This window comes from Hypomesus nipponensis, chromosome 9 (assembly GCF_054491055.1).
Source record: "Hypomesus nipponensis isolate SF chromosome 9, ASM5449105v1, whole genome shotgun sequence".
Classification (NCBI taxonomy): domain Eukaryota; kingdom Metazoa; phylum Chordata; class Actinopteri; order Osmeriformes; family Osmeridae; genus Hypomesus; species Hypomesus nipponensis.
This window is the reverse complement of record NC_140369.1, coordinates 17,549,351-17,561,889: the sequence shown is the minus strand read 5'-3', so window position 1 is coordinate 17,561,889 and position 12,539 is coordinate 17,549,351. Positions and strand designations below refer to the sequence as shown.

At 40.8% G+C, this 12,539-nt stretch overlaps 3 protein-coding genes across 3 annotated transcripts; 2 read left to right on the top strand and 1 right to left on the bottom strand.

Moving 5' to 3' along the window:
• Positions 1-4,819: 4,819 nt before the first annotated feature.
• Positions 4,820-8,542, top strand: h6pd (hexose-6-phosphate dehydrogenase (glucose 1-dehydrogenase); the record flags this gene model as incomplete). Its single annotated transcript, XM_084705087.1, has 4 exons — positions 4,820-5,401; positions 5,519-5,636; positions 5,867-6,136; positions 6,292-8,542. Coding segments are annotated over 4 exons (2,316 nt in total), but the record flags the coding sequence as incomplete, so codon positions are not given.
• LOC146273312 (uncharacterized) lies at positions 7,984-10,105 on the bottom strand. The gene is made up of 7 exons (XM_084705096.1): positions 9,986-10,105; positions 9,594-9,710; positions 9,379-9,441; positions 9,207-9,286; positions 8,914-9,044; positions 8,728-8,794; positions 7,984-8,631 (listed from the first exon to the last, which is right to left on the bottom strand). The coding sequence occupies exons 2-7, from the start codon at positions 9,665-9,667 to the stop codon at positions 8,561-8,563; spliced, it is 486 nt and encodes a 161-aa protein (XP_084561222.1). The 5' UTR covers positions 9,668-9,710; positions 9,986-10,105; the 3' UTR covers positions 7,984-8,560.
• A 3-nt stretch (positions 10,106-10,108) lies between these two features.
• On the top strand, positions 10,109-12,001 carry rbp7b (retinol binding protein 7b, cellular). Its single transcript, XM_084705094.1, has 4 exons — positions 10,109-10,274; positions 10,616-10,794; positions 10,920-11,021; positions 11,137-12,001. Exons 1-4 carry the CDS (start codon positions 10,202-10,204, stop codon positions 11,188-11,190), a joined length of 408 nt encoding a protein of 135 aa, XP_084561220.1. The 5' UTR covers positions 10,109-10,201; the 3' UTR covers positions 11,191-12,001.
• Positions 12,002-12,539: the final 538 nt, after the last annotated feature.

Below are 12,539 nucleotides of genomic sequence, written 5' to 3'. Positions count from 1 at the left end.
GAGCTCTGGGGAGTTTTTGTGTAATGCCGACATCAAATGGGCCTACCGTTTTCTCCAATTCTCACGGTTAGGGCACCTGTAATAGATGATCAATGATAACAATTGTAGAAGTGTTCACATTTGTATTCATCATCAGAATGTATTGTTAAAAACATACTTTTAGGACTATGTTGAAACGTGTCTAGACACAAAGTCGTATGCATGATGTTGGTTGTGTTTTTAGTTTGTGATTAGTCTTCGATTCTTTTTGTCTTTTCTTCTTCATGTAAAACTTCTTCATGTAAAACTTTTACAGAAATTACTAAACAGAAATAGCTTTCACATTTATCTTTGATATGTTTACAACTCATTTAGAGATTTGAACAGCGACCATAGCCATGGCACATAAAAAAATCACAACTTTGTGACTTCATGTTGCTAAGACACAGGCCTACAACATTGCTAAATACACCATACTGTGATCTGTAACATGGCGTACATTCCATTATGTTCTCTTTCACAACCTTTTGGGATTCTCACACTGAAACCTTAGTCCGTGGCCACCCATAAAACACTACCTCTATCAAAAGGAATTTGGGCGGGCGTCTGTGTGTAACACAGGACCCATGTTTTTGGTGGAAGAACAAAAGAATGAGGAACAAAATGAACCTGTTCAGACACGTTTTCACTTCAGGAAGATAAGTAATGTGACAATGCGCCTCAATGAGTGACTCAAAACATTGTTTTTCATGCACTGAAAGGTCTTCCTTATTGCATCATGTTTTGAATATTGCCCATCACAAACTTGAACCTCTCACTCATTGTTATCACTGTGTATTGATAGGAAACTACATTTTAAAAGCCTGGGTGACTACATTAGGGATTTTTTTTTTTTGTATCTAGACTTTGTTGTAGAGGAACTATTACTTCTATTATACTAGAAGAGTACTATTCTGTCAAGTCAAAAAGGAAATGTTTTGTTTCAGCAAAAGCCGATATTTATATTAAAAAAAATGATGTTGGAATCAACTCCTCACCTCCATCAGAGACACAGACTGTCTCTCCACCTTCAAGAGAAGGCTCAAGACGCACTTGTTCCGAGAGTACAACGGTACTTAGGAATGGTTTGCTCAACCCAATGCTAGTTTCCTCAAGGATCACAATGACTCTTGCTTAGAGACTGTTGCTCTTGTTGGTCAGTGGTAGCTGATTTAAACTGTTGTATTCTATTTTAGTTCATTTTATTAATTTTTTATTTTACTGTTGCTTGCTTTTCTACAGGTATACTTGCACTTAGAGATTCATGTTCTTTAATTGTAACTTGCTTAATTACATGCTCTTATGGTTTTTCCCTTTGGCACTTACTTTTTGGTTGTTCACAATGGGTGCTTCTTGTTTTGGCTACCCGCAATGCTTTGGGACTATCTTGTTGTTATTATCAGTGACCTATGCACTTTTTAAAGCTCTCTCTTGAAAGTTGCTTTGGATAAAAGCGTCTGCTAAATGAATAAATGTAAATGTAATGTAAATGTTGTTACTGACACTATAGCAGTATGTTTTGTATCAGTTACTCCCAAATACGTCCGTAAGGATAAAATGAAGGTTGTGTATTGGGATTTTTGTCTCACTCCCACAGGGACAGGCTTGTCTGGTAATATATGAAGGAGTGGGGAAAGACTGAGCTATTAAAAGAGAAATGTCATCAAGTAATGTGTTGTGGTAAATGTGATGTGTTGTGGTGAATGTGATGCATGTTGGCAAAGGGCTCCAATAAAGATGACAGCACACATTTATGTGCGTTGCTTTGTGTGCTCAGCTTGACGAAGTCTGCCCCGGAGCCTGCCTAAACAAAGGGAAGGAAGGAAGCGAGGGGCTGAGGAGAATGCCTGGGGTAGGGGGCTGATAGCACACACTGTGGCCCTCCTGCTTGTATCTAGCAGAGCTTGCCAGGCCTCACAAGTTAGGTTTGCGACAGCAACAGCTGGGCTAGCAGGCTCTGCATGGGCCCATTGACACACACACACATTCTTACAGACACATGCATATTCACACTCTCACACGCACACACACACACTCAGGAAGTTGTGCCTTGTTTCGCGTTTACATTTCACAGTGGATGGCCTACTTGGGAGGGCTCTGTGGTTTGGTCAGGCCTTACAGCTGCATGTGAGGGTGTGCGTGAGTTTGCTAGGTTGCTTTGTTGGTCTAGGAGCATGCATGTACGTTTAGTGTGTGGGGGGTGGCTGAGGCTGAGGCGGGAGGTGTAGAACATACATATGTAATAGAACATACATATTTTTCCTTCTGAAACCAAGAAACAATGTCACTGCCACTGTCAGACAAAACACATCTACCTGCTGTGGTCCTACTTAGAAAGCAGTTTAATGCATCTGTCCCAAATTCGAATCTGCCATGACATCTGTGTGTAAACATACTTAGAGACCAGAAGGTGTAACTAACACTGTGGTCTTCAACAATAGTGCACCTGCTTTCTATGAGGTGGGTCTGAGGGTGAGTGATGATGCATCCAGCTAATCAATGCTGCACAAACAGGGTTGTGATAACAACAGATGGGCAATCTGGCTAAATTGAATGAAAAAAACCCACCTTTCCTCACATCTAATGCTAAGAAGCCAACTTTGAACAGTCTGTATGTATCGATATGAGGCCTAAATCTATATTTTAAAATATTGTGAAAAAAAAAAAAAAAAAGTACAGTGTAGCCTACAATTAACACAATGGCGAAAAATGAAAATGTTCATGGCGGACCGACAGAAAGGGACCCACCACAGGGTGGCAGTCAAGGGTAAGCACGGAGAGGTAGCTGACCCGTGGGTTGTCGGACCTGACGACCAGCTCAAAAGGCAATTCTGCAAGGTTCAACAGATAGATCAATAAAATGTAACCTAATTTAAAATAAACAGTTTGATCACAAAAACGATAGACTGTAAAAACGAATACAATATTGTGATACCTCAATGACAGGCTACAGTACTGTACACAAGCTGCGAAGATAAACCAAATAAATTCTACATTTGAGCAATTAATTTTGTTCCCCAAAAAACTAATCTACTTTGAGCGTAGTACAGGTCTGTTTGTGTCAATTGGTTCTAGGCCTACCTGTTCTATAGTTCAATGACCCAAATATTTTAAAATCGACAACTGCGTGCTTTTACTACAAATGATCAGGCATACAGAGCACACACATCCAGCTCACATAAATTGAGCACTTTGACAGTCCTTTAAATACACTCAAACAAAGTCACACGTGTGTAAACCACGGCCTCTAATATCACGTGACTGTTCTGGGAGGAAGCAACTGAGCTGAAGCTTTGAACAAAGGTTGCACCAGAGAATGGTTGCACCATTCTTCTAACTTGCCTACAGAGAACAGGTATGTGTTGGTTTATTTCTCACATTGCCTACTGTGATTTTTTACTATAGTTTCAGACACGCCTGGCATAGTGTTATACAGACTTGGAAGTACATTTTTATGAACATTTGAGGAACTATTGCAAGCGAAATCGGCGTTTGACAACTGCAAACTGACAGTGACAACCTTTTGTATGAGTTGTGATGGCTATGCACATTACCGCACATGGTTGTCTAAAGGCCCTTCGAGTGACAACGCTGTACCAGCGCAGGCAGGTCTAGCTTGATAGTAATGTTTAGCAATAACAAGGTGTTATTATCATGTCAAACTCGGTCAGGCTAGCAAAACACTACGCTGCTGATGTATTCAGATTCACAGCATAATATTAATTAAACAAATGCGATATAGCACCTTAAATCTATTGCCAGTTGTACAGCACAATTGCTGCTTTCTTTGTGGCAACTGTCGTATTTTGGCATGAGGTGTATTGAAATATTTAATTGTGGCATTGGGTTTGACTTTGTTTGCTGAATAAATCACAAACAGACATTTAGCTTGATGAACTAACAGGTCCGTACTGTCAGATCGCCTGTGTTTGGTGATTATGTGAGTCAGCCAGGCACATGGTCTTATCAACAGAACTCTTGTCTAGAAGTGGGCTGAGTGTATGTTTGGGAGCATTGATGCAGCTACAGTGCAGAAAGTATCAATAATTTGAGGCATATCCTATTACTAATAATATCCCAACCTCATGATTCACTCAGTTTAATGCCCAAACAACTTCCTTGAAACAACTTCCTGAAGTTGTTTCAAGGCTACCGGTCATACAGAACAAACAAAAAAATATAAAATCATATTTTAAAGGAGTTGGTCAAACTTTTTATGACTGTATAAAATGTCTGTGCCCTATGTTGTTTGTTTTAACAATCAATGTGTAAACAGGGTTCAACTTTACTGGTAGTGGTGATTGGGTAACTTTACGGGATATGGTTTGTTTACCAGGTAAATGTACTCTAGACTTCCCCCCCATAAAATGACCAGTGCCTTTACATTGACAAGTATGGATATTATCCCGACATTACCGGAATATTTGAGTGTCATGCATACCTGTAAAATACACTTAAATGTGTTGACTAAATCATCTGAATGGAGCGCACTCATCTGCATATGACATCATTTTACTGGAAGTAAATTTTAAAATGTTTTACTCCCAGGTGCAAATGAGCTGAAATGCATGATGGTACCTCCTTAAGATCCTGCTTGCATCAGACAAAATCAGCATTAGTTTACTTGATGCTAAAGAAGTATGTATTGCCTCATTGCATTAATAAAGCTTTACTATTCTGTAATAAATGGTCTTTTTCCTTGTCCTTGTAGGAGCTGGCCCAGGACGGAATAAAGCATGTGGAAGGTTGTGTGGGCAGTGCTGCTCTCAGTGACTGTGTGCAGCCATAGAGCTGACGCTGAGGAGGAGGGGGGAAACCAAGCCTGGGGCACGTCTCTGTGGTCATAGTGGGTAGCACTGGTGACTTGGCGAAGAAGTACTTGTGGCAAGGCTTCTTCCAGCTCTACATCAACCAGGTCAGTAGTGGACACAGTTTTTCCTTTTATGGCGGGGGACTGTCACCTGCAGATAAGGCCAAACCGATCCTGTTCAAGATCCTGAAGGGCGTGACGTGCAGCAAGGATGTGTCCGTGGAGCGCTGTGCCCTGTTGAAGGAGCAGTTCCTGCGGTTGGCTCAGTACAAGCAGCTGAACACCACGAAGCATTACCAGGAGCTGAATACGCAACTTCGTAAACAGATGACACAAGAGGGGTTGACAGAGGCGGGCCGCCTCTTTTACTTATCTGTGCCAGCCTTTGCCTATGCCGACATTGCAAAGAAGATCAACGGCAGTTGCAGGCCCGCCACAGGGGCATGGCTACGAGTGGTTCTGGAGAAACCCTTTGGCCATGATTTCCACAATGCTCAAACTCTTGTGACTGACCTTGCGAACTCCCTGGAGGATAAGGAAATGTATAGGATTGACCACTACCTAGGAAAGCAGGTGACAAAAGATATTTTGATTTCTCAGGCCACACGCTCACAAGAAATACATTCATTTTAGGGGTTGAAATGTGTAAACGATATTGTGTTTGTTTTGTTTTGTTCTCCTAATCAAAAGGTTGTCTCTGGAATATTGCCATTCAGGAAGGAGAACAAGAAGTTTCTGGATCCCACCTGGAACAAACACCACATTGAGAGAATAGAGATTGTTCTGAAGGAAACCCTGGATGCCAAAGGTTTGTGTTCATCTTTCTCACTAGACTAGGAGTGTCAAACTCAATCACACCATTGGCTATATTGCATAACAATAAAGGTTAAGACTGAATGGATATTGTCGCAGAAGAAGTTGTCCATGCAGCTTGGTGTGGGCTGAGAGTAAAACTCGAGCATCAAAAGGCTTGTCACCTAATTTAATCTGTCTAATAAGTTGTCATGGTGTCCACTTGTATGACTATCCTATACACAGGGCGTATTTCATTCTATGACCAGTATGGAGTCATCAGAGATGTGATCCAGAATCATCTGACGGAGGTCATGACCCTGTTGACCCTCAGTCTCCCGGCCAACATTAGCAACTGTGATGACATTCTACAGAACAAGTTAAAGATCTTCAGTGTCCTGAAGCCCCTAGACAAGAGGCGAGCTGTCATTGGTCAGTACCAAACATACAATGCAGAGGTCCAGCAAGAACTGAACAAGACCACGGATCAAGTCAGCCTCACTCCCACCTTCGCTGGTAAGTGTGGAGTAGGTTTCAACTCAAATCCTGCATTGAATGAGGAGGTTCTGAAAAATGTGATTTCCATTTATCATATGACATTCATAAACACAGTTTCTGCTGTTGACGATTGTTTTTCATGACACTTACAAAATTATGTCTTTGTATTGAAGGTGTAATGGTGCACATTGACATGGCCCAGTATGATGGACTGCCAATCATTCTTACCTCGGGGAAGATGCTTGATGAAAGGGTTGGATATGCTCGTGTTCTCTTCAAGAATGAAATCTTTTGTGTCCAGAACTACAAAAGCATTTACTGTAAGCCCAAACAGATCATATTCTACTTTGGCCATGGTAGTCTGCAGTACCCAGCTATTTTAGTGAGCAAGAACCTCTTCAAGCCACAGCTCATCAACAGTGAGTGGAAAGAGGTGACAGAACACCAAGTCGTCAGTGTACTGGGATTACCCATCACGGACTACTATGTGCAAACACCAATAGTGCAGAAGGAAGCCTATGCAGAACTTATTTCTCAGGTATACCACGGCCGAAAGGAAAACTTCATCAGTGCCGAGAACCTGTTGGCCTCCTGGGGCTTCTGGACTCCCCTTCTGGAAAGCCTGCACGGCACTTTCCCTCGCATCTACCCCGGGGGCACTGACAATACCAACCTGTTGGACTTCCACCTGCAAGGACAGGAACTGAAATTCTCCAGCGAAGCCGTGGTCGTGATCTCCCAGGACAAGCTGGGTGGGGCGGGGTCGACGAGTTTCCAGACGATGCAGGGGAAGTTCAAGGGCAACGACATGGTGTCCGCGTGGCCGGAGGACCTTGTGGAGCGACTGGCTGCCGACATGCAAGATGCTGCCGAGGCGGCTGTGAGGGAGGGGGGCACCTTCCACCTGGCCCTGTCTGGGGGCTCTAGCCCCATAGCTCTGTTCCAGAGGCTCGTTGAGCACCACTACTCCTTCCCCTGGAGGGATACCCACGTGTGGTTGGTGGATGAGAGATGTGTTCCGCTGACCGAGGTGGACTCTAATTTCTTCCATCTCCACGACAACCTGCTCCAGCACGTGAGGATTCCATACACCAACATCCACCCCATGCCTGTTCAGCTCAACCAGCGACTGTGTGTGGAAGAAGATCGAGGCGCACCTCTCTATGAGAAAGACATCCTGCATCTGGTCAATACCTCCAGCTTCCACTTTGTTCTGCTGGGCGTAGGCTTTGACGGGCACACCGCCTCTTTGTTCCCAGGATCCCAGGTCAACCATGGGGACAGCTTGGTGGTTCTTACAGAGAGCCCAGTGAAGCCCCACCAGCGGATGAGCCTCACCTTTAATGTCTTAAATCGTGCCCACAAGGTTGCGGTGCTTGTAATGGGCAAGAGCAAGCATGAGCTGGTCACTCAGCTAAGCCGAGTCAAAGATGACCCCAAGAAGTGGCCCATAACTGGAGTTCAGCCAAACAGTGGCAAGCTAGTATGGTACATAGACTATGATGCTCTTTTAGGGTAGAAAAGTGAGTGACTTTGTTGTGACAGAGAAGTGACTTTGTTCAATTGTAGCGGTAGGAGAATGTAGCTGTACATTAAATGAGAAGGAATTTGCTGTAGGTGGAATCTTTATGCTGTATTTTGACCAAGAATGTAATGTTTCATATACATTGTCAGTCCTGCATCTCGTACAACAATAATGTGCACTTGTGTGTTGGTGGGAAATGAAGTGTGAGGGGTTGCCAGAGATTGAACTCAGGAAAGCATTTTGAATGAGGCATCCAAAGTATGTGTGAATGTACCTGAAAAGACTGCTGATATTACGTGCAAAATTACACAATACATTATTTTTCCTTATGGAAAATCGACAAATTCCAAAACGAATTTAATTTGACCAGGTACATGGTTCCGAATATGACATGCCCCAACTGCACATTCCCAAATATTACATCCGTTTGTGACCATGTTCAGTCAATTTCTTGATGTTCCCTCTCTTTTTAGTTTTCCAACCAGTCTAACAACAGTTACATGGTTTACATTGCATGTCATTTGATGGTATGATTTTTAATTTGTTGAGAGTGGACTAAGTAGGGCCTTATACAGTTGTATATTTAAAGTGCCTTTTAGAATATGAAAATTCCTAATTTTACAATAGATTTACCATGTTTGCTTGGAACTTTCAAGCAATGTTTCCACTTGTGTAGTACTTGGTGATAATTGAGAAAAGTAATTTGTAAGGTTATTCACAATTAAATGATGAATTTCTCTTGTCAGAGGACACAAACATACTACATACAGTTTAAAACTAAATGAGAACAAATGTTTCCACATTATTATACTTCACATTCTGCCATTCAGTGGGCCTACAGTGTGTTGACATGGAAACCCCATTAAATATTGATTTCTAAGGAGAATAGAGAAACTTAACACTGTTGCCTGGTTTCTTCATTGTCTCTCAGACCAAACAGAGGGAAGTCTCTGAGTTACCCATAGTCCTCCCTTCACCAAAACAAATGCTGGAAGAAGACACCCACAATTTAGTAAATTACAAACATACAACAATCCGTCAGGTTATGGTACTGAACAAATCGAACATCAGTATTGTAATTTACCTGTACTGAGAATGCAAGCAGACGACAAAATCAAGGACAGGTAGTACAACTCTGGAGTGGTTTTTGCCTGTGGATAAATTAGTACTTTATTATGTCTGCATTTGAGATCCATTTATAATTAACATGCACTGTGAAAAGAAAAGGTCACATGGATGAGATCGAGGCAGCTTTATCTAGATATCTTACGCATGTTGCTGCTGTAAGAGTCATGATAATGGTACACAGTCCTTGGCCAAAGGACACCAACCCAAACAGATGGTAGGCGGCCCTGAAGCCCTGGGGTACAGGGTCCATCAATGTGAATATCACTGCAAAACCTAGTCAGGCACAGTTAGAGAGTTTAAAAAGAGTGAAATAGCCAACTAATATTTGTGACGTGATGACAAACCTTAAGATATCTTCATAACGTATACATATTTGTATTTTTACATACATTTTGTTTTCTGATTGAGGCAAGACTTGGATAAAGGAAATTTTACCTATAGCAATGAAGGATAATACAATAGAGGCCGAGAGATTGCTTAGGAGAGGCTGCCGACAATAACGGGAAGATCTGAGTCTGAATGAAAACCGACAGTTAAAAATTGCAGTCTCAAAATACGACGTGCCAACAATAACCTATTGTTGAAACTAAGATATATTTGAACTCACCTTGTCAGGACATACACTTGAGGAATGACGACGAGCATCACAAAAACTACATTTATTATTTGACTGTAAGACAAAATGTTATTACAAGGATAGTGATAATAGGCTACATGTTTATGTCTACACAATTGTTTTTGTGTAGCCTATACTTACTTTGAACTATTTGATAAAAAATTTAAGTAGATTTCTACATTCTCTCACCTCACCCCCCAACTTACAATTTCGACCTTTGGTTTCTCGGTAGCCATCTACTGAAAAAATATGCCATGTAGACAAGTGCGTAATGAAACATCCTGTATTATGTAGCCTAGAAACGTTGTCATCATGCTCCTAACCTAAAAAGGGTACAAACAGATCAAATGTCAGTGGCTGTCTTTGTACACTGTACAATTAAATTTTTATTTTAGAAGACGTCACTAATCGTAATAACATGCTGCTGCAACGGTGAACTTTCGTGACAAGGCTACTAGGATGCCTAATCTTTATTTCTCTATAATAAACTAGAATATTTTTCATACCTTTTCCTAATATTGTATTTTGCTATGTTCGATTGTTAAACAGTAATGCCACCATATGGGTAATTCATTATATCATATTTAGAGGCACATACCTCTAGAGAATTGCACCATTTCCTCACACAAGTGTGCAAAAAGTCATGATCCACCCTCCGCTGCGGCTCCATTGTACACTTTGCCACCATGCAAGAGGTCACCCCTGCCCTATTTTATCACTCTAGGGGACATCCCACCAAAGTGCCTACAAATATGTTCTCTCAAACCAAATGTTTGTCATTTGAAGTTATCGTGGTGCCAAACTTACATCCAACATGCCTGTCGACTACAGTGGAACCTGGGACATCATTAGCAATGAAAACTTTGAAGCTTATATGGTTGCTCTTGGTAAGTATTCTAAAAATGTTACTGCTATTGAAAACGTGGTTCCATAGTTTGATCATCGATCAACACCAACAAATAAATAAAATAATAATAATAATTCTGTAAGAATAGTGTTGTGGCCTGGTCCCAGTTCTGTTTGTAGGCCTACCTTGTGTTTTGTCGATCTAGATTTAGACAGGACACATCATGTAGCCCAGTCAGAGGCAAGGATGTTACATGGGCTGGATCAGTTTTAGGGTTTTAGCAAAACACACATAATGGGTTCTCAGATAGCATTATGAATGGTTTTTTTCTTCTTGACTATCTTTGACTAACCTTTGTCTTTGTGTAAATGTATTGCACAGGGATTGATTTTGCAACTCGGAAGATTGCAAGTGTGTTAAAGCCTCAGAAGGTGATTGAGCAAAATGGTGATTCCTTCACTATTAAAACCTTTACTACATTCAAGAACCTTACAACATCATTCAAGATTGGTGAAGAGTTTGAAGATGTGACCAAAGGAATGGATAACAGAACATGCAAGGTAGAAACAGTGACACTAAAAAGCAAGCAGTCTTCTCTAAGTTTTCATTATTTTATTACACATTCATATAATTGGGCCTTTTTTGCAAAGCATTCTCCATGAACTGGTTTCTTCTGTGCCATCAGACTATTGTCAACTGGGAAAACGATAAACTCGTGTGTGTCCAGAAAGGAGAAAAGAAAAATCGAGGGTGGACCCATTGGATAGAGGGAGACCAGCTCTATCTGGTAAGTCTTGAGTCATGCATTTTGAGAACACCACTCAACTTGTTAACCAAGAATACAGTCATATAGCTTGAATATATATTCTGAATAAAAATATTGTTTTCCTCTCTTCTTGAAGGATATCACCTGTGAAGATAAAACCTGCAGGCAAATCTTCAAAAGGAGTGCATGATAACATACTGACTTGAAATGTGTATGTTATTTATTATTCCTACAAAGAGACATACCTCTATCATGTAGTTTAAGTATAGACTGTGTAGCCTAGACTGTCTGTATTTATCAGCTAACATCACATAGTATAAGCTCTATAATCAATCTATAGGTAGCCTTTTTGTCACCTTTTTTCATGACCCCTTTCCTTAAAAGATGAAACCATATATACCATATATTGTAGTGAGTACCAGAGTCATGCTTTTTGGTACACATTTTTGAGGGATTCATACTGGAAGCACATAGTAAACCTCTGCACGTCAAACCTTATACTATGCAAGCACAGCTGCAAGCTATCTACCATATACCAAGAAATAGAATCATGCCCTTTGAGACCCAGCCCTGTCTTTGGTTCGGGCCAAGGCTAAACAAATGTACTAAATAGGCCAACAGTCATTGCCCATTGAATAAGTGCAGATAGCTCATTTTGGTTCACCATTGTTCCACTCTCAAAGCTTGTGGATTAGAATAGTCAGAAAGGAATGCTGGATTTCATCCAGAAAATTGTTACATGATGTACAAGGTCGACCTGGCATATTTGGCATAGATTACTGAATTTGAGATTACAACAGAATGTACTAAATCTTTGTCCAATAGTATGGTGTGAGACCCAGAAAATGTTGGCATTAATGGGCCTACTTTGAAATGCCAGATGTAGTATGTCAAGATATTTTTATCCAAACATTTTTTTAAAGAGCAAACAGGCAATATTTGGGGAATAACAGTATGTGGGTGATGATTATGTTAGGGCTAATAAACTCAAAGATAATAAACTGGCTACAGTTCATATTTGATTTGCTATTTCATGAAAAGGTTGTTGTTTGTTTGCAGTGGGGTAACTGCCTCCTCAAAGTCCCTTGTGTGAACCCATAGGTACAAGTGTAGATTTTAGAAGTTTCCCCCAACACACTCATCCAACATGTTACTAGTTTATAAAATATATTATATACAATATTTTCTTTCTAAACAAGTGAATAATTTATGTTAAGAGCTATACATAACATATGCAGGCCTATATATAGACATAAAGATCTTTACATTTTTTCCAAAAATTTGATTAAATCAATCGACCTCAAAATCGTTTTGTGGGAATATGTCCAAAAATGATGATGACTCACAGGACATGTTTAGTGGAACAAGATCAGTGGTAGCCTGGGGCTGTGGTGCTAGTTACCCCTACCTATAAGTCATATATGGACTGCTTTGGAAAATAAACGTTTCCCCACAAAGACATCATAGTTTCCACAGAGACATCATCGTCTTGTCATTAAGATTACGAATTATTGACAAACAAGGGGCCTTGTTGGTCTT